General features: G+C 33.4%; 2 protein-coding genes across 4 annotated transcripts; one reads left to right on the top strand and one right to left on the bottom strand.

Moving 5' to 3' along the window:
• The first annotated feature begins 10547 nt into the window (after positions 1–10547).
• On the top strand, positions 10548–13156 carry LOC107946210 (palmitoyl-acyl carrier protein thioesterase, chloroplastic-like). The gene is made up of 6 exons (XM_016880441.2): positions 10548–11537; positions 11683–11816; positions 11984–12097; positions 12191–12359; positions 12428–12496; positions 12578–13156. The coding sequence occupies exons 1-6, from the start codon at positions 11148–11150 to the stop codon at positions 12893–12895; spliced, it is 1194 nt and encodes a 397-aa protein (XP_016735930.2). The 5' UTR covers positions 10548–11147; the 3' UTR covers positions 12896–13156.
• Positions 13157–13401: 245 nt separating this feature from the next.
• On the bottom strand, positions 13402–21249 carry LOC107946209 (CDP-diacylglycerol--serine O-phosphatidyltransferase 1). 3 transcript variants are annotated; one of them, XM_016880439.2, is made up of 13 exons: positions 20971–21249; positions 18467–18655; positions 17483–17548; positions 17335–17394; positions 16665–16755; positions 16248–16302; positions 16071–16150; positions 15774–15890; positions 15575–15659; positions 14484–14575; positions 14003–14256; positions 13780–13868; positions 13402–13698 (listed from the first exon to the last, which is right to left on the bottom strand). In XM_016880439.2, exons 2-13 carry the CDS (start codon positions 18628–18630, stop codon positions 13571–13573), a joined length of 1281 nt encoding a protein of 426 aa, XP_016735928.2. In that variant the 5' UTR covers positions 18631–18655; positions 20971–21249; the 3' UTR covers positions 13402–13570. The 3 variants fall into 3 exon arrangements, with proteins under 3 accessions (XP_016735928.2, XP_040938945.1, XP_040938944.1); XM_041083011.1 differs by lacking the exon at positions 20971–21249 and adding an exon at positions 20298–20462; XM_041083010.1 differs by lacking the exon at positions 20971–21249 and adding an exon at positions 19293–20217.
• Between the last annotated feature and the right edge of the window lie 379 nt (positions 21250–21628).

Raw genomic sequence — 21628 nt, 5'->3', positions numbered from 1 at the left:
ATGTTTAAGTTCAGTAATGCCTCGAACCCTGTCCCAGAGTTGGATAGAGTGAGGGGTGTTACATTTTCCTAGGGTCGTACATGTCTTCCCGATCTACTGTGGGCCTTCCGAAGGATCAGTATGTATGGTATAAGCATTAAAGCACGAAATATGCTACTCTATTAGATTGAAATTGAAGAAAAGAACAATAATATGAGTATTATGGAATACAGTAAGTATGATCTATTCTATTATGTATAAGCATGTGTAATATTTGTTATACGAGCATGCATGATATGTTAATTATAATATCTGTTAATTCGTGTTATCTGATATTCTATCTATATCTGGCTATGGGGTGGGTTTCGTATTATGAGGAGGAAGTGTTTACTGTGAGGCGATACCTCGCCATTATACTGGCAGCATTGCTACGAATATTCTAAAAAGTGACGTATAGACACTATGAGGTGTGTACGGTTGGGTAGGTGTTTTATACCCCACATGATGTGATGGGATGGTCGGAGTTGGTGTGTAGAGGATAGGGGTAGGATTTTTCATATTTGTATTTGTATGATTTTGTATAAATCTGATTCTGTAGAAGATTTATACCTGTGTATGTTCTGTCATAAAATTGAGTCTGAATTTCTATTTACATACGCGTTACAAACTGAGTTTTCAAAACTGACTCTCTGTTTTTCTGTTCTATTTAAGTAACCATCATATTTAGGCGAGTCGGTGCGACAAAGGCTCAGTGGCGACCACTTTCCGTAAAAGTTTCATTCTTTTAAAATTTGTTTAAACTTTTCTAGCTTTTTAGAGTTTTTAATTTTGGGACTATCTCTGGACTTTTTGGGACTGTTTTTGGATTTGGATTTCATTTTGGTTTTTCTAGCACAACAACTGATAAAATGGTTTTTCTGAAAACAAAAACTTTACTGAACCAATGATTTTCAAGAAGTAGAATGATTTGCCAAAATATAACGTTTTGAAGAAACTCAACTGCAAAACCTTGATTTAATAGAAAAACATAATGAGCAATGATTTTAAATCAAATAAGTATATCAATAAGTTTTCTAAAAAATCGGACTCACTAATTAACAATGATTTATGATGATTTGCAAATATTAAGGAAGTGGTTTTATAAATTTTTCTTCGTAACATATCTAGATTTGGCCATAATGTCTAGGTCGGGTTTCAGGTGTTACAGGTTGAACTGAGCCCTGTGTATGAAATTGGACCGACAGTCCAACAGGTGGCTAGACCAAACTGGTTAGGTCGTCACTGGCCTAGACTGAACCGGCAGAAGTCGAACCAGCCAAGCTCTTTCAGGTAAAACAATGATGGTTCGAGGTGTCAGGGAGGAATGACACCGACAATGGCATTGTCAGGAACGTCAACTACAAAACAGGCGACCTGGAAGCTGATGGATGGTCAGAGGCGGTGGTTTTTCGGTAGTAGAGCAATGGAAAAATTAGACTCTTGGTGAGACTCTATCAGGTAACTTGAATTCAAATTAACTTTTCCAAAGATAATATTTTTTTAATGAATTTAATATTTAATTGAATTTAATATTTATCTAGATATTAATATATTATATTTAATTTAATTCAATATTTATTTAGATAATATTTTATTAATTTAATATTAATGTGATTAATTCTAATCCTAGTTGAACTCTCTCTAAACTCTTTATATATAAAGAGAGCATGGGTCATTATTCTTATACACTGGAATTCAAGAAAAGTTATAGAGAAAAAATTCTTTGAAGAAATTATTTCAGAAAATTTCTAGAGATATTTTTTGTCATTTACAACTTGACCCTAGAAGTTTAGAGAAATTACAAAATTACCCCACATGTAATTTTGTGAAAAAAATACTAATTCGAAAAGAGTCCACGCCTGGTAGACGTGAGCTTAAGGATAGTGGAGAAGACTACTCGATCGAAACGTTTATCCTAGACAAATCATAAAGGTACAATTTTGATTAAGTGTTTATTTCTTTGGATAATAAAACCAAGTTCTTCTTTTTGGAAATTTATTTAAAACTCTGGTTTTCTTTTAAACTTATTTTGTTTTGCATTTTCCAAACCCAGTCTTCCAACAAGTTGCTCCACCATAATGCTCAAAATAAGTATTCAAAGAAAGTTTTGAATATATATTAATTATGAATCTCCTTCTATTGTTAGATGGTTTGAACGAACTGGAGATTCAATTATAGCATAAGTTGATTACTATTTTGATTTGATACCTTTCTCAGCATTAGGGAAGAGAAATAACAACTAGATGAAATAATTACTTTGGATATGAATTATCGTTGTTTATATCCCCATAGAAAGTAATTTGAATCAAAAGCTAAAAAAGATAATTCACTTTGTTGCAAGTTAACTGTCAGATGTAGTTTTTGACCTAATGAGAACAACCAAATGTTATATGTTAGCTAATGTTTTTATTTGAATCAAAGTCTCAATAGGACAATCTATTAGAAATTGAAAGTAATGCATGCCTAAAACATGGTAGATCGATTAGTTCCAAAGATGAAAATTCTTATAAAAGAAAATAATAAATCAAGATGGTCATATAATAAAGGCATGTGCTCCAGAAGAGATCCAAGATATAACCAATTATTAAAACTCCAAAAGTGATTTAGGTACTAGAAATTGACGATGGAAATAATGAAAATAAAGAGATCTTGATAAGTTATATCAGTAAGAGAAAAAATGGATCCAAAATGAAAACTTGTCGACAATGATTTTGCATGCAATATTATTGGTGAACTAATGAAAGAAAATAAGGATCTTGGGTAAATTTGCCAAGAATATAGACATGAAATAAATTTGTAACATCTCGATTTTGGGCCTAGTCAAAATAGTGGTTTCGAGACTCTATAAATAAAGAGAGCATGTGTCATTATTCTTATACACTGGAATTCAAGAAAAGTTATAGAGAAAAAATTCTTTGAAGAAATTATTTCAGAAAATTTCTAGAGATATTTTTTGTCATTTACAACTTGACCCTAGAAGTTTAGAGAAATTACAAAATTACCCCACATGTAATTTTGTGAAAAAAAATTCTAATTCGAAAAGAGTCCACGCCCGGTAGACGTGAGCTTAAGGATAGTGGAGAAGACTACTCGATCGAAACGTTTATCCTAGACAAATCATAAAGGTACAATTTTGATTAAGTGTTTATTTCTTTGGATAATAAAACCAAGTTCTTCTTTTTGGAAATTTATTTAAAACTCTGGTTTTCTTTTAAACTTATTTTGTTTTGCATTTTCCAAACTCAGTCTTCCAACAAATTGCTCCACCATAATGCACAAAATGAGTATTCAAAGAAAGTTTTGAATATATATTAATTATGAATCTCCTTCTATTGTTAGATGGTTTGAACGAATTGGAGATTCAATTATAGCATAAGTTAACTACTATTTTGATTTGATAGCTTTCTCAGCATTAGGGAAAAGAAATAACAGCTAGATGAAATAATTACTTTGAATATGAATTATCGTTGTTTATATCCCCATAGAAAGTAATTTGAATCAGAAGCTAAAAAAGATAATTCACTTTGTTGCAAGTTAACTGTCAGATGTAGTTTTTGACCTAATGAGAACAACCAAATGTTATATGTTAGCTAATGTTTTTATTTGAATCAAAGTCTCAGTAGGACAATCTATTAGAAATTGAAAGTAATGCATACCTAAAACATAGTAGATCGATTAGTTCTAAAGATGAAAATTCTTATAAAAGAAAATAATAAATCAAGATGGTCATATAATAAAGGCATGTACTCCAGAAGAGATCCAAGACATAACCAATTATTAAAACTCCAAAAGTGATTTAGGTACTAGAAATTGACGATGGAAATAATAAAAATAAAGAGATCTTGATAAGTTATATCAGTAAGAGAAAAAATGGATCCAAAATGAAAACTTGTCGACAATGATTTTGCATGCAATATTATTGGTGAACTAATGAAAGAAAATAAGGATCTTGGGTAAATTTGCCAAGAATATAGACATGAAATAAATTTGTAACATCTCGATTTTGGGCCTAGTCAGAATAGTAGTTTCGAAACCACAAATCTGAAGTAAAAATATTTGTTTTATGATTGTTTTGAGGTCCATGACATGTTTTCAGGATTGTGTGAAAGTTTCATAAAGAAATTTTGAGAATAAGTGTCTAATTTAACTTTTAGGACTAAATTGCAAAAGTTGCAAAATATGAGATTCTAGAAGTTTTAAGTATGAAATAGCTTTGTATTATTAATTAGAGGTCCTTAAATAGCAATTTTCCAAATTTATAATTTTATGGACAAAAATGGGCATGCATGGATAAAATTTGAAAGTTTAGTAAAAATGGCAGTTTGGTCATTTGGTTAATAAAAGATTAAAAAGGAAAAAATCGAGCAAATTTTCTCGTCTTTCTCATGTAGATGTCAAAATTTCTAAGGAGCCATAGTTAGGGTTTCTTCACTTTCAAAGCTTGATAGTAAATGCATCCTAGCCCATTTTTTAATGTTCTTTGCATTTTTGAAGTTGTCATCAACCGATCTAGCTATTTCTACCATTATTTTGAGCTAGGGTTCATGTTCAAAAATGTACCCATGTGTGACATGCATGTATTTTGATGTTTCATGGTAGATTATAGAAGTTTGATGTGTGAAAAACAACTTTTACTAAGTGATTTTTCATGAAAACACCTAAAAATGACCTATTTGTAAAAGTTGTAAAATGTGTAGTAAAAATATGATTTTGATGAAATGTGGGCTGATATGAGCATGTGTGTAGGTTGGCTAGGCTTGAGTAATAAAAAAAATGAGTACATTTCATTTTAAGGGCCTAAGGACTAATTTGTAAATATGTGAAAGTTTAAGGGCAAAATTGTAATTTTTATAAAGTATGGTTTTTAGACTGATTTGAATAATTTGATAATTAAATAAGCTAAATTTTCTATTATAGATCAAGAAAAACGGAGTCCGGACCTAAACAGGGGGAAGAACAATGTTGTGGACTAAATCGAATTAGTTAGTCGTATTCTGTACCGAGGTAAGTTCATGTGTAAATAATGCAATATTATAATCATATTTTTAATGCATTAATGTTGTATAAATTGTATAATTGAGTCGATGAATACATTCGACAACTTCTGATAAGAAAGAGAAAATCTCGTATGAACATCAGGAATAGAATAGGATACGAGTGACATGTCACTAGTAACCCTTGTGATATATGTGATTTATGTGGTTCGGGTGCTGGTTTTGTACGTGTACCAATGGCTGGGTAGTCCAGCATGTGTTACGGATACATGACAGCTTGTGTGAGCAGCACTTCGTAGTTATGTCTTGACCGTCAGCTTGTGTGAGCAGGCCTGTGATTATCTCGAGAGCAAGCCTTTATGTGATACGAAATATGAGGTAGCTATGGCTACATATGTGGCACATGTGTGCAAAGACCTTCCATGTATCCGTTTAGTATTCCAAGTGTTCAACGAGTATGTCAAGAACGAGAAAGATTATGTTAAGTCACGAGTTGGTACAGATATGTATGAAAAACTCATAAGAATGTGCTTGTTAATTGATGAGCTTTTGGCAAGATTAAGAATGATAAAGTTATGCTTATGAAACCATTATCATAAATATGTGATTTTAGTTAAGTTAAATTGTATGATATTCACGCTAAATGTTGCTTAATATTGTTTATTATTGCATGTGAACTTGTTAAGTTTTATGCTTACTCCCCTTCCTTTCCATTTTCTTATAGTGTCTCCAAACTAGCTCGGGGATCGGAAGTCGTCGGAGCATCGATCACACTATCAAATTAATCCTTTGGGTATTTATGATTTCACATTTTAAGTATGGGATGTATAGGGGACTTGGTCTTTTTGATTACGTGTCATATTAATGATTTGGCCAAATGTGTTGGCTTGTAATGGTAATTGATTCATTTTGTAAATGGTCATTTGGTATTAGCTAATATTGGTTAAGTATATATACATATGATGATAAGTATGGGATGTTGTAGATGATAGAAAATAGCATGCAATTGATGTGTGGATGTTTTGGTAGTGGCTGAAATGGTTATGTGTATATACTTGGATTGGTGAGGTTTGTTATGGTGTAGGTTGGTGCAAGTAAGGGTGGCAAAAAGGCTTAGTAAATAACCTTATTTTTGTCCATACGGGTAGACACATGGGCGTTTGTATAGGCTGTTTGTGACACACGGCTTGCCCTATGGGCATGTGATCTAGCCGTGTGTCCCCTGTTTTGTAAATTTTAGCTTCGAATTGGCCACATGAGCGGCCGTGTGAAAGACATGGCCCAAGGACATGGGCCTGTGCCCGGGGCATGTGAAGTTTGCACCTATTTTAGGAAAATTTATGAAAATTAAATCGCCCACACGGCCTAGCACACGGGCGTGTGTCTTGGCCGTATGACCCTATTTTGTTGATGGCGTCATAAACAGAGAGTTGCACAGCTGAGGACACTGGCGTGTCCCAAGCCACACGGGCTTGTAACCCTCCAAAGCATGAAAATTTTCTAGGTATTGTAAAAATTTCAAAAGTTCTCGGTTTGGTCTCGAACCACTCCCAATGTATATTTTGGGCCTCGTAAGCTCGTTTTAAGGACGATACAAATGTATGTGAAAAGTTTTAAATTTGGATGGAAATTTACATTTGGTTTTTGTATGTTTGCTTGTGTTTACGTCTGATAATGCCTCGTACCCTATTCCGACGTTGAATACGGGTAAGGGGTGTTACAAAATTGGCCAAAATGGAAAGATGCAATTCAAGTATAATTAAATTCGTAAAGATTTTAGACCAGTAGTCCAAATGTCTAAAGGTATGAAGGCGTAGTTTTGTGAAAACGAAATAAGAAAATAAAGTTTTTCACTAAGTTCTAGCATTGATTATCAAAGGTATAATATTCTTTTGTGGTGAATGCAATAACCTTTAGATATTTTAGTCTAGCAGCTCATGAAAGATTTCACATACCTCTAATGGTTGTTACAACATTTTATATGAATCACTATATAGTGGAAATTTATATTAAAATCCTTGAAGGATTTAGAATGATACAAGCATATAGAAATTCCTGGAAATTTGTTCAATATGTGGTAAATTTGACTCAGTGAATAGTAGTTAAAGGAAGATTATAAAGTAATTCAAAATACCTATTTGTATTTTTATAGAAGGATCGTGATCAAAGTTTACTATGATTATTGTTGAAACTCCTCAAGAGATCAAATGTATTTCTCCAAAAAATTTCCTCACTCATCACTTTCAAAAGAACGATGCTATAAATGCTTAGAAATTACATTCAAATGACCATTTGAAAAGCTAGCATTTAAGATTAAATATGTAAAATTTGAGATATTGTAACAGCCCGATTTTTAGTAGTGACGGAACAGTAGTTTCGGGACCACAAATTTTCTTCGTGTCAACTCGTAATTATTATTTTTATAATATTTATAGAGTTATTAAATCCATATTAAATTTTGATTTAGAAATATTAACGTTTAGATAGCTAATTAAAGAAAAAGAACTAAATTGAAAAATGTGCAAAAGTTAATAATTAGTTCAATTAAATCATTAAATAGCTTAGTAATTACATAAGGAGGGACCAATATAATAATTAGTCCCTAATGGATAGTGTTGGACGGCAAGAGAAATTAAAATGATAAATTAATGAGATTTTAATGGAATAATTGTAAATAAATAGAAATTAAATAAAACAAATTAGGAGAAATAAGTTTTTCTTCTTCATTTCTTCTTATGCCATTACCGAAACACCATAGAAGTAGCTTGGAGAATCGATTGAGCATAGAAGCTTGCATGTGAGTTCAATTTTTTAACCGTTTCTTGTAATTTATATGTTTTTGAGATCATTGCAACTAGGTCCAGCTAGCCCGTGAATGTCATGTATTTGGAGCTTTGTTTGTGTTGTGTGATAATTTTGTAAAGTGATTTTTGTTAAATTTTGATTTTTAGGATTAAATTCTAGAAATGTCAAAATATTAGGGTTGGATAGTGAATTTGATGTTTTTTAGGGGCTGTTTGAGGGCCTAGAATTTTTGGATAAATTATTGATTTGAGAAAATTAGTTAATTTGATGAATTAACTAATTAAAAGATTAAATCGCAAAAATTGTAAAAGTTTGGAGTAATTGTGCAAATTTGAAAAAAAAGGGTATTAATTGTAAAATAGATTGGAAATGAAATATATGCTAATAAATGAGTAATTTTATATTTTAGATCAAGATCCCGTAAATACTCGTGGAAAAGGAAAAATAGCAGAATAGTCCTTGAACTTCTGCAATTACTACAATTCAGTCCAGGTAAGTTCGTACGGTTAAAATTTAACATTTTTAATAATTGGTGATTGATATTATGATATATTCTATTGTTGGAAATGAATTATTGTTTGAATTATAATATCAAATTGGATATTCAGTTTGAATTGAACGCGGGATTTGAGTACAGTCGTGATTTGGTGTATGACGGAGGTTTGGAGTGGAGATGGTATTGGAGGAAGATATCGGCATTTTACCCAAGTAAACCGAGGTTCAACATTTGTTGCGAACTCTCGCGTTATACTTTCTATTTGGTGTAATTCAGGTGGATTAGCTCTTACAAGCTTCTGTTCAACTCTTACGAGCTTCTATTCAGCTTTCGAGCTTCTGTTGGCGTATTCGGGAGGACCAGCTCTTATAAGCTTCTTTTGACGATGTACTCTTACCCGTAAGTCATTCTTCCAATGGAAAATCTCAGTAAGGTAATTTATTTAATGAATTTGAAAGACATGTTATTTATTTTTGTATTTATTTGAATACGGATGCATTTATCGATTGAAATTATGAATGACAATGAGTTCTCTTGGATGATTTTTATTGTTTGATTTATTATAGTTAGTTCTGTAAGTTTTTTGTTTAACTCGTCGAACTTACTAAGCTTCATTAAGCTTACTTGTGTTATTTAATGTCATTGTAGATTTTTGGAAGGTTAGACGATCGGATCGGCACTCAAGTCACACTATCCAGTTTATCTCGATAGTTTTTGAAACATTTAATTCAGATTATATAGCATGTATAGGCTTTTGTGCGGTTTTGGTCAATGTTTGGCTTATGTAAATATTATGAATGATATTTTGTATATATAACCAACTTGCATATTGGTATGAGAATGAGGTATAACTGTGATGCTAGTATGTGTGATATATATATGTATTTGAATTGTAGTGATTGTGGTAACTTTGTTAGGTATATTGATTGGGTATTGTTTGAAAGAGTTGATTAATTGAATTGATGTTTATTTTGTTGTGAAAATGTTATATACTTGTGGTACCATTGAGGGTACATTGGTTAGACACTATTTAGGTTGGTTTGACATGTTTATGGCTTGATTATTGTCATTTTGGATTGGTATTTTAATTGGTATTTGAGTTTCTTGAGGTCTAAGAAATCTTGAAATGGTGAACTTGTATTTTAAGGTTCATTTTGAGGCCCCACGGCCTGAGACACGGACGTGTGTCTCAGCCACATGTGACACATGGCCATACGACACGGTCGTGTGTCCCCTGTAGGTTCAATGCATACAAGTCAAGCTATTACAGGACCTAGCACATAGCCTGGCACACAAGCATGTGAGGTCATTTCGAAGGGTACACAACTTGGCACACGGGCGTGTGGCTTGGCCGTGTGACCCAAGTCAGTGAGTTACACGGGCTGGGACATGGCCGTGTGTCCCTATTTCGAATGTACACACGGCCTGAGACACGAGTGTGTGTCTCAGCCATGTGACCCCTACAGTTTAAATTTTTCAAATTTTTTCAAAAATTTTCAAATGTTTCTAATTTAGTCCTAAACTATTTTCAAAGTATTTTTAGGGCCTTGAAGGTTCGATTAAGGGACATTATGAATCTATTTGAGTGAAATTTGATTATGTTTGTATTAATATATGATTTGAATGGTTTAATATTCTATTTTTCCGCTAATACTCCGTAACCCTATTCCGGTGACGGATACAAGTTAGAGGTGTTACAGATATCATATGATGTTGTCAATAGAGGGAGAAAATAGGTGTTGTACTATTTTTCCCTTAATTGACCTTGTGTCATTGGATTTTCTTGGTAAGGTTTTTAATAAAGTAACATGTTATACATATCATAGATAGATATGTGTACTCTTTTCCTCCATTAGGAATTTTTTCCCCACAGGTTTTATCTTAGTAAAGTATTAATGAGGAACATTATCTACCAATGGAGATCCAAGAGGGAATGTAATGAATATTTTATTAGTAAAAGGATCTCCATCAAAATCAAAATAAATTTGATATTCTTGGGACTCTAATAGTCATTAGAAGTAATTTTATTTCATTTATACTTCTTATTTCTATAAATATAGACTTTGAAAAAGCATTATAAAACTCCCCTATTAATCAATAAAATATTTTTTTTTTCTTTTGCTCCGCATTTTTCTTTGTTATTTATTCTCTACTCTCTTTATTTCTCTTCGGTTCATAAAAAAATTTTAATCCGAAAATCTTATTTACACATTAAATGAGGTTTACAAATCATTAAGAGTACAACACCGAATATTCTCACAAGTTCCATACATACAATTGGCAACGTTTTTCTTCTGTGTCAAACTTAGGGAAGACAATGGTAATTGTTGAGAATCAGGATCTAATGCTTCCCAAGAAAGACTCTTAACATTGTATCAATAGGATGGTGAAGAACACCCCCTTAATTTGTGTACCTCTATCAGAGTAGAGGCTTGTGCAACTTCTTGTTTGTTTCTTCGTCTAATTTGCAATATGGCATATACATGAGATTCTTCATTGGAACCTGACAAATTTTAGAACAACAAATATGGCCTATTCGAAAAGACCATAAATATAATAGAAGAATGTCATTCCAAGCATTCGTGATGGATCCTAGGATGATGCAGCGGGTGTTAAATTTGTTGGAACTCATCTCATCAGACATACACAAAATAAGACAAATGGGTGTCTTCTCTTTGTACTGAGAATTACTATAACAAAGCTCCTTACGCTTTGTTCTCTATATGCCGGGAATCTGTCTTGAAAAGGTCCGCCAAGAAATTGCTATAAAATATTTCAATGGCACCTACTCTGTTCCAAACTTTTTTTACACCTAGGGCAGACAAAAATAAGCAATGTTTACTTTCTCTTGCCCAGTCTCCTTTTCCATCAGTTGTTCCAGTTCGAATGGTAATATTCAAAACCATGGAGATTACAGAGTGAATATCAACGTTAATGGGAGTAGTTGTACAAGGAGGCCCATTAAGCATCATACATTATTGAATGAAGTTGGTGTAAAAGAAGGTTCCACTTCACTCAGTGCTATCCAATTCCTTGAAAACGGGCACATAAGCGAAGAGAAGATTCGGCAGAGAATTCCGAGGCAGAAGCAGCTGGTTGATCCATACCGTCAAGGCCTCATCACTGAAAGGGGAGTTGGGTATAGACAGACGGTAGTCGTCCGCTCTTACGAAGTTGGCCCTGATAAAACTGCTACATTGGAAAGCCTCCTCAACCTTTTCCAGGTGATTAATTAATCTAATTGTATGCATATATATATAAATATATATGCTTCTTTGCTCTTTCAACCAAACTCCTTTTCAATCACATTATAAGGCTTGGGAATTAATTAATTTTTAATATTCAGAAATAAATACTACTGTTATGTAGGAAACAGCATTAAATCATGTGTGGATGTCTGGACTTCTAAGCAACGGATTTGGGGCCACACATGGAATGATGAGGAACAATCTCATTTGGGTGGTCTCAAGAATGCACGTCCAAGTCGATCACTATCCCATATGGTCAGCCTTTTCATCATAAAATAATGCACTCGTACTAAAGCGTTTCTGATGATAATAAAATAATAATTAATCTCAATTAAATTATACCCCATCTAGCTCTTCCTGCCCTGGCCAACATTTTACAGACTAGAGTACTTACATAAGCACTACAATTGTACTTGGCTCAGGGGAGAGGTAATCGAAATCGACACGTGGGTTGGAGCATCAGGGAAGAATGGGATGAGGCGAGACTGGGTAATCAGGAGCCAAGCCACCGGCAGCACTTACGCACGTGCCACTAGGTATTATACTTGTATGTTTGCAGCCAAAGTTACCATCCCTTCCTTAATTTGTGTGTTTATAAATAAAACATGCAAGCATGCATGATGAAACAGCACTTGGGTAATGATGAACGAGCAAACACGGCGACTCTCAAAGATGCCGGATGAAGTGAGAGATGAAATTTCTCCTTGGTTTATACAGAAACAAGCAATCAACGAAGCTGTTCCCGACAAAATTGTCAAGTTGGATGATAAAGCAAAACATGTGAACTCTGACTTGAAGGTACAATTTACAATTATGCTTCAACAGGTGAGCAGAGAGAGACTAACTCTATATTCATCATGTTGTAGCCAAAGAGGAGTGATTTGGACATGAACCAGCATGTAAATAATGTGAAGTATGTAAGATGGATGCTGGAGGTAAAAGACAGTCTATCTTATATTAACTGTAGTTACCTTAAATCAACTAGTTGATATTCATCACTGTATATATTGGTGCAGACAATCCCTGACAAGTTTTTGGAGTGTCATCAGCTATCTAGTATTATACTAGAATATAGAAGGGAATGTGGGAGTTCAGATGTAGTTCAATCACTCTGCCAACCAGATGAAGATGAAAGCTTCGCAAATGGAGTGCAACAGAATCTACTTACAAATAAGGTGTTGGTGGGAGGAAATGGACGCCTGGGCTCCCTGGACATCAACACATTGACGTACGGCGGATATACACATCTCCTCCAAACCACAGGGGAGACTCAAAATGAAGAGATCGTAAGAGGACGGACCAGGTGGAATAGAAAGATTTGTACGGATCTTTAACACTTGTGGATCCTCTTACAATTATAATAACAATAATAATAGTATTTATTAATTAAAGATACCAGGAGGGAAATAATTAATCAAGCAAAGGGCACCAGGCTTAATTTGGTCAATATCCCAGATGTGAGACCATCTTGAGGAGCCAAGCAATGGTATTCAGTTCAGGGAAAATTAGGTGGAAACAAGAGTGAACGAAGTTGTGGGATTATGTAGAAAGAGCTCCTTAATTAGAACTCAAAGCCACACCGTCCTTCCAAGTCTGCCCACTCTGTTTTCTTATTTTTACTTTTATTTTATTAATTGTATAAAAATTATAAATTATTTTTAAAAGTGGCAGGAAGCTACATAGTAAAATGGTTTTAAAAATTTGGAAAAATAATGAAGAGGGTATTATTTAGTCTGAAACATTTTATGAAGTGGGAGAAGTTGGGAAAATTTTGGCACTTTGACATCGGTGAAACTGTTGACCATTCAGGGTTACATGAAAGAATAAAATAGCATGGAACTAGCACTTGAATCTGTGATTTACTGCCTATTGACTAAGACTAAGAATAAGCATTTACAATACAATTTATCAAGTGATTGATACACGGTATTTACAAACCTCAATACAATACCGATAGTAGTAAATAACAACCAAAGAATAGTGTAATAGTATTACTGCATTTCCCAAAACTATCTTCTCTTTTTGCCAAAATTGCGTTGCAGTTTCCATGACCAAATCAGAATGAATGAAACCAGTGTCACTCCAATGGACAACCAGAATATTACCAACCATTGTGGCATCGCCTTTGGATATAAACCTGATGAGATTTCGGACATACCATAAAAACTTAGGAACAATTAGCATAATCCAAAGACTATGTATGGGATTTCGGACATACCATGTCCAAACTTGATGCCAATGAGAAGCTCAACAATGCAAATTGCAAGGGAAAGCCAACAAAATGCTCCAACTTTTTTCACAGGTTTCCTGGAAGGAAGGAAAAAGAAAAAAAGGACCAAGTGTTCAAGTGAGACAAGAAATTTCTGCATTGTGGTTATCAAACATTTTTCTGGCATAATATATATTTGCATCCAAAACAAATGGAGAGAAAGGGAGAGTACCGGTCTTGGAGGTACGAGTTGTACTCACGAATTGTTGGTATTGCTATTAGCCACCACAAGATCAACCTATACACAATCACAGGGTTTCTAGGAGGAATCCACAGACAGAACTTCAGAAAGAATGTATTAAGTTCTACTGTCAAAAATACAATGCAAAGGCTCAGAACTTGAACGAAACGCATTGGACCAAGCAACGGATGCCATTCATCTTTGTCCCACTGTGCTGGTGTAAATTGTCCTAAAGTTCGTTTAACCTGACAACAGCAAACAGCAATGACCATTGCATTACTTGGAAAATTTTGAACTATATTTGCCCTACGAAAGATTCAAAAATTCTAACAAGGCGGCATTTAAAAGGTTAACCCAAGTCAAGTGAAAAATATGAGAAACAGGAGGTTGAAAATACATATAAAATAATTTCCACAGTTATTGTTGCAATTTTAACATTTATAAAAAAGTAATTACACAGCAAGGAACATACTTTGCCAATAATGTTAGGCTGGCGACTTATACCAACCCACTCATAAGTTTTCCCATCAAAGTACCTAACAGTATGCATTCCAGCCCATATACCTACAAGCAAATCAAATCAAATATGTTGACAAGATAGGCTGAAAAATCATTAACTCATTAATTCCACAGCAACAACTAATAAAACAAAAAGCAGAGCAGACTTAGCCCGTGAGATCACAATAATATAGTGAAGTAGACAACTACTATCATAGTAAGGTCTACAAAAGAGTTACCAACCCCACATTTATACTACTATTATATTCAAGGAGTAACAGTTTTGTGTCACAGAGTTATGTAACACAAACTTGGATATTAAAATTACATAAAAATCTAACTAAGAAAAAAGTAACATAATTAAAATAAGAGTTATACGGCTCACCAAAAATAATAATACTAGTTATTCAATCATTTTGCCTTCCTAAGGTACTATGAATAGGATCCGATTTAAGTTCTTTTTTAATCACGTGTCCTCCTGTTCAGTTAAAACTACCTTTTTACCATGAAAAAACATACTGCCTTTCCTCTTTCACCGAAGTGGTCGGTGTGCATCAGTTCTACTATTCCAGTAATGGATAAAGTGTTAATACATCGCAACCTTGTGAACCAGTTTATGAATTTGTCATAGAAGCATCAAGAAATCCATGAAAAATCAGCAGAACCAGAAAAACCAAATAGTATGGCAGCAAAATTTTCATCATACAACCAAAACCAAATAATGACCAAAATAATGGGGGCTGGGAACCCCAGAACTGGTCTGAAATGGAGGAAATTTCCTACTTTAAAATATCAAAGCAGAAATATGATTCCTAACTAGAAATTATTTTATTTTATCAAATCACGTACAAACTTTCTAACAAACATTCGAATAGATATAAAATGGAACTAAAAATAGAGAATTCCCAAACCAGGTCAATCAGCTTATATATATTATTCAGTTGCTTGAGCGCACTTCTATGATTTAAAAGCAGACAGTCCTGTAAGCTACAGCCTACAGCACAAAGATTAACAAAAGAACAAAAAAATACAAAGGGGAACAGATATAGCAATGCAGGATCTTACCAAACCAATTACATGTCAAAATATCAAGAATAATGCTGTCCCACCAGCACTCATTAAAGTTGGGTAGCATGTGTCGGAAGGTAAACTGTATATGCCATCATAGTAGTTAGTTTATCGATGCAAAACAGACAGCAAGGACGTGCAAGGAGAAATGAGAGAACAAAAGGAAAAACAATGTGTGTCCATTCAAAAAACTAACCTCCATCAACTCAAATCCAATTGAGAGGACCCAGAGAAGTGGCTGATTGCGGATTAAAATGGCCTTGCCCCACCAACCAAAGATGTGGGCTACTACAAATTCATCAAATAGTGTTTCCTAGAAATATTTTTTTATGCATAACAAAAGTTAGATGTACGAAATAATATATATTCACATAATTTACATCAAGAAACATATAGTAGGCTCAATCATAAAACTAAAATAAAAAACTAAAGAAAAAGAGGTAAAAGAAGTAGAATAAAATACAAAAGCCAAGTGGAGCAAGAAGATACGTACATAAACATTCTTAAACCTGCTTGTGGGGTTTTCAGGAATATATATGCGACAATCAGCACCATAGGATCTTTCTGGAAGCTCTGCATGAAGATGCAAACAATAATCAAGAAACTTCAATATATAGTAATAATAGCAGAACAAGCATGAAACTAGAAGACTTCGAGTCAAAAGCAGTACCAACACCAAGGTCAGGATGGAGAAACTTCATAAACTGCCTAGCATCATCACGCTTCTGGAAAACAGAGTCGAGAGTAACTATCACCAATTATATATTCAACTATGGATGACAGTTTGTGTGTTGTATGTGGTGGTTTATTTAACTGATGACATGTTAGCACTTAACAATATCAAAAGACAAAAGCTTTAAACTGTGACGTGAGTGTTAGGGTGGCAGTTACTCTAACAATCACGAGTCATAAGATTTAAAAGAGTCCAGGTGCAGTACAGCCAAGAACACATAAAAAAGCTACTATAGATGAATATAAATATGCACCTATTTCCTCAAAAAAGATGCACATACAATATAAATGAATAAGCATTGCAATGGACAAACAGTATAGATAAAGTTGGAAATCTGAACGTAAGGAAACTAACCTGAAAAAGCAAAAATGTGAGTGCAACAAGGTAAACAACAGCCATCCCATGAACTAAACGCCAAATTGCAGGATGTGGCCGAATAAGGACCCTACAAAGAGGTTAAAATCATGATCTTTAGTCTTCTAGAGAAATAAAACCCGCAGTCCTCTAACGATACTAAAAACAAACTCAAGAGATTAAAACAGAGATTCACACACAAAACCAAAATAAATAAATAAAACTAAAATAGAAGGAACACAGATTAAACTTTATAAGTATCCATAAACGAAATTCATAGATGTCTTTCACCATCTTCTCCAGCCAGCATAATCATAAAATACTGATAAACATAACTGAGGCTTTTACGGTCCAACTAGACAGGAAAATATAATATTGGACTGAAAGCCAAGATAATGAGATGACTCCTTTGATACTTAACTCCATCTCCATGTTATTTCATATAAAGCGATGAGCCTATCCAATTTCACAGGCATTTGGACTCCCAAATTTTTAAAAGTGATTTCTACAGAGACCAAGGTGACTTACTGGAGAAAAATAATCTATTCATACCACTAGATAACAAGAATGCGCAAGCAAATCTTTAGAGAGACAAAAAAAAAATAGAGAATCCATCGAAAAACAGTTAAACATAACAAGTTTTACAGAAGAAATGAAACTATTAACTTACGTAGAAGGAGCCTGCAACAAGCAATAAGCTAGAAAAACTGCAATCATTGCCCATACACCCCTACAGAAACAATCACGTGAACAAAAACTCAAAATGTGTTAGCAAGTAAAAAGATGACAGTAAAATGCCATCAGAAATAAGGTGGAACCTTTTTACAGATGTTACAAGATCGCCAGACTCACTGCTCTCAGGATCAAGGGCTCCACTTGCCCAACTGGAAGATATATGCAGACAATAAATAAATAGTAATATAAGAATTGAGAGAATTTGGAAGTAAAGAAAAAAAAAATGAGGTTCATTCTTTTAAATAAAACAAAGAAAAATTTTCATATTCTTTATGGTTTTCTGCCATGTATCATAAGTAAAAGAACTAAAAAATAGGGTGCAACTTAAGGACATGGTACAAGTTCCACCTAGAAAAAACATTTATAGAATACTATCATAAGAAATTACATTTATATTAAATGAAAGTAAAATGTATAATTTCAGGGTGCTACATTTAGCCAAATAGATAATACAAAGAATGTTTGCCTCACAGTTCAGATACTTTACTAGACAAAATGGAAATAGAAAACAGAAACCACTATATTTGCATAATATTTGTTCAATAATATAGATGCAAAACAAATATGTAGGTTGCCATGGGATTTAAATTATTAAAATAACTTGCAACACTATAGCATCATTGTGACCAACAGTGTCCTTTTGAGAAAACAGACCCCATCCCTCACTCAAAACCTTGATTCAGTGGACATGTTGGTGACACTATAAAAGCTTCAGGAATATGTAGGGATGGAGACTAGGAGAAAAACTAATTGGAACTAAGAAATAAGCTCTACTTAGCAAACCTTTTACAGATTATACGTACATGCAACAGAAACAAGTTCCACAATTAGGACCCACAGACAACCATACAGTTGAAGATAACCAAAAAAGATTGACAGTCATTTGCAATAAAAACAAGAGCATAATTGCAAAGAGAAATATAGAAGTTCTCGGACAGAAAGAGCATGCAAGGAAAGATAAATGGCTAACAACATAAATATGTATGCTAACCTAACAAGGGGGGAAATGCACAATTTTATGGTTGAATTGAAGCTAAGAGGAAGTAAATATTAAACAGTGTACTCACATAAGAAAGCATGCACCAACGAATAATAATGAAATAGTGCGAGGTTTATAAGCCCATGCAGTCCATGGATCCAGTTCATCGATAGAATATGATAAACCAGTATCCCCATTTTCTCGGACAAGATGTTCCCTTCGCCTCACCCTCCTATGACCATTAGATTCCATACGCTCTCAGTGCTTCAAAAAGACACTGCAGTGCAACAATAGAAGTCAGGGAATTGAGCTTGAGAAATTTAATAAATGACAACATTACAAATAACAGTAAGAGAAAATCTAATCCAAAGAAGTTACACATGCAAAAAGAGCAGTACCGCAGACAATACTAAAGAAAGAGTGTTGACAGCATATATGAATATGAATATGAATATAATAAATTCATTTGCCATATCTATCATTAACCAACTTTATGAGAAACAAGAGTGCAAACTAGAATATGCCTTAAAATATCTTCAAAAAAATAACCTTTAAAAAAAGAGATGGTGAACTCTTATCATCATAGAATATATACCACCAAAAGACACTTTTATTTCTATTTTCGTATGGTTAAGAGAAAAAAGAAAAAGAAAAAAAAAACTTTGGGAAGGATTTTCATTAGGTCTGATACCAAGATATAATTCAACATTCAGCAAGTATCATCAAGGACATATGTCTCTCTCTCTCTTTAGAAACTTGTAGTGGGTGTTTCCCAAAAGTAGATATCAAGCTATTTCTTAATGAGCAATGTTTCTCAAAAATACAAAAAGGTTGTTGCCTCCCATTAACTCATGCAGTTTCAAGGGGAGACTATACAGCTACAACGTAAGTTCCATGTTAACTAAAACATTTACATTAATTTCATAGGTGAAGACACATATAGATCTCTCTTCATACAAATGAAAATTTTGGTAACATTTTTGAGGTAGCGCAACCAGCTTTTTTGTCATAACTGCAGGGGAAGATTTGGTAACTACAAAAGCTACAAGCATTCTAATGGAGACATTGAATTTCCAGAATGACCAAAGACAACCCACATGTTTGGGCAGGAATGCGTAAAATGCAAAACCAATTAAGCAAAACAAATTGTACACTGGTGAAAGGAAAGATGTCAAAAACAATCTTATTAAGGATGAAAGCAAACCAGTAAACCATCTCCAAAGCTATGGTCCCTACAGCTTGGCCAAGGATTGAAACTCATATGCAACACCAGTTCATATGATGTGACAATCCACTTTCCAAAAAAAAAAAATGTGCTATTCTACATTGCAATCTATCTACCACATAATAATTATCAAAATAGTTGCTTTATTAGCCTTACAGAATTCAAAGCTGATTGTCATTTTAATCATCAAAAAGCAAAAAAAAAAAAAAATCAATAGCAGGACAAGATAAAGAAGGATCCAAACTTTAAGGTGCCTCTAAAATACTTGGTTTGATAAGAGAATTTACCAAGGAGCATTAAATACTCCTCACATGGAACTAAAATTGAAACATTTCTGTATCATTAAACCATACGTTCATAACCCACAAGAGAGATTTCAACCTTAACAAAATCTCTTTAAAAAAGAACAGTTTGTAACTAGGCATTTATGTCTCAGAAAACTTAGAAAGCAAACAATGATGAACCCATAACTAAGCAAACAGCTTCACATCACAAATTCTTACACTTTAGAAAGCAAAAGTAAGTACCATTCATAAGAACTCTACTAAAGCATTAATATATAGAAATCTAAGCAGACTATAAATAAAAGACCAAATGGAATAGCACCCAGTAAGGATTCGATATGCACTGCAGAAAAAAAAAGAAGAAAAGCCAATTCCATTCTGATAATGAGAAAAGAATAATAATTAATCACTTTCAATATACAGAATCAGCAAACTCTTAAGTCGGGAAACATAGAAAACAGAAATGCTTGGGAACAAGAGTATAACTTGAGTCACATGCAACTCATAATTAAACTTATAAACCAATTCAAAAATAAATAAGCCATTGATCAACAATAGTTGCTTGACCTTTTTTAATTTTTCTAATAAATTAAATAGAGCTACTGTAGGGTTTAACACAAATAAATAACAGGTTCAAAATCATGATGTGTAAGACTGGAAATTCTAAAAGGGAAAAAAACAAAATTAGTAGAGTTGAAGAATAAAAAGTAACGGATCCTTTATTATTAAGCTAAGCAAGCAAATAAACTGTACATAAATAAAATTAACCCGTAACTGAATTGGTTAAAAAAAAATCTCAAAAAGTTCTATTGCATGTAATCAAAACAGCATTAAAAAGATAAAATATTATCTTCAAAAGGGAATAAAAAAAAAAAGGAAACGATAGAAAGCACTTAATGGAAACAATTATTCAGAGAAAATTAGAGAAATGGGAGAAAGAGAGATAATAAGGAAATGGAAAAAACAGGAAAAAGCGAATAGAGAAAGAGCGGCATTGATTGAGATTAAGAAATAGAATGAAATGCGCAGAGAAGGCGGTTGGGTTAGAAAGAGAGAGTGACGTAAGAAGGAAAAGGGTCTAACCGTAGGATGGAAGATCGGCAGCGGTCCGATCCCTTGGAGTTTGCGTGTGACAAGGCAAAGGCAAAGAGGAAGATGGAAAAGAGTGAAAAATGAAGCGAGGATCCAACCACTCAATCTATATATATGGAATTGATAAAAGAAAGAAAGAAATGGAACAGTATGTGTTTGTTATTCATTGAAATGTGATACAAACACAATATGATGTTATATATACTATTACTATTTTACCATATAGATATTATTAATTAAGAGTTTTTATTTATTTATTTATTTTATTCCAGGTTTTTCTGTAAGGAAATATGTATTAAATAAGAGAGAGAGAGAGAGAGAGGGTACTTCTTTTTTTGGTGGTCAAAGATAGATTTTAAGATGTTTTATTGTTAGGATACGGAAACTCATCTGGGAGAAAGAAAGATCCATATTTACTTATTATTTTTATTTATTGTTTTTAATGTTTATTTTACATCTTCCCTAAACTACCCCTTTCACTCTTTTACCCTTCACTTTCACACCCTGCTGACTGGGTGGATTCTAATTCAGGTTTTTATCTTATGCTCTTTTTCCCTGTTTTTCTTTTCTAGCATTTTTTTTTACTCTTTTTCTTTATTTTTTTTTTAATAATATTGAGTCTTAACTCGATTAGTATGAGTATTGTTGC

Source organism: Gossypium hirsutum, chromosome A12, assembly GCF_007990345.1.
Source record: "Gossypium hirsutum isolate 1008001.06 chromosome A12, Gossypium_hirsutum_v2.1, whole genome shotgun sequence".
Taxonomy (NCBI): domain Eukaryota; kingdom Viridiplantae; phylum Streptophyta; class Magnoliopsida; order Malvales; family Malvaceae; genus Gossypium; species Gossypium hirsutum.
Note: the sequence above shows the minus strand (reverse complement) of the source record. Positions and strands in the feature narration are given on the sequence as shown.

Coding starts and splice junctions, on each gene's coding strand:
- LOC107946210 (XM_016880441.2), top strand. CDS start 11,148: ATGTTTACTTTCTCTTGCCCAGTCTCCTTTTCCATCAGTTGTTCCAGT. Junction 11,817..11,983: donor GTCGATCACTATCCCATATG/GTCAGCCTTTTC, acceptor TACTTGGCTCAG/GGGAGAGGTAATCGAAATCG. Junction 12,360..12,427: donor ATGTGAACTCTGACTTGAAG/GTACAATTTACA, acceptor ATCATGTTGTAG/CCAAAGAGGAGTGATTTGGA.
- LOC107946209 (XM_016880439.2), bottom strand. CDS start 18,630: ATGGAATCTAATGGTCATAGGAGGGTGAGGCGAAGGGAACATCTTGTC. Junction 17,549..18,466: donor GTTGGTGCATGCTTTCTTAT/GTGAGTACACTG, acceptor TATATCTTCCAG/TTGGGCAAGTGGAGCCCTTG. Junction 14,257..14,483: donor AGCCTAACATTATTGGCAAA/GTATGTTCCTTG, acceptor TGCTGTTGTCAG/GTTAAACGAACTTTAGGACA.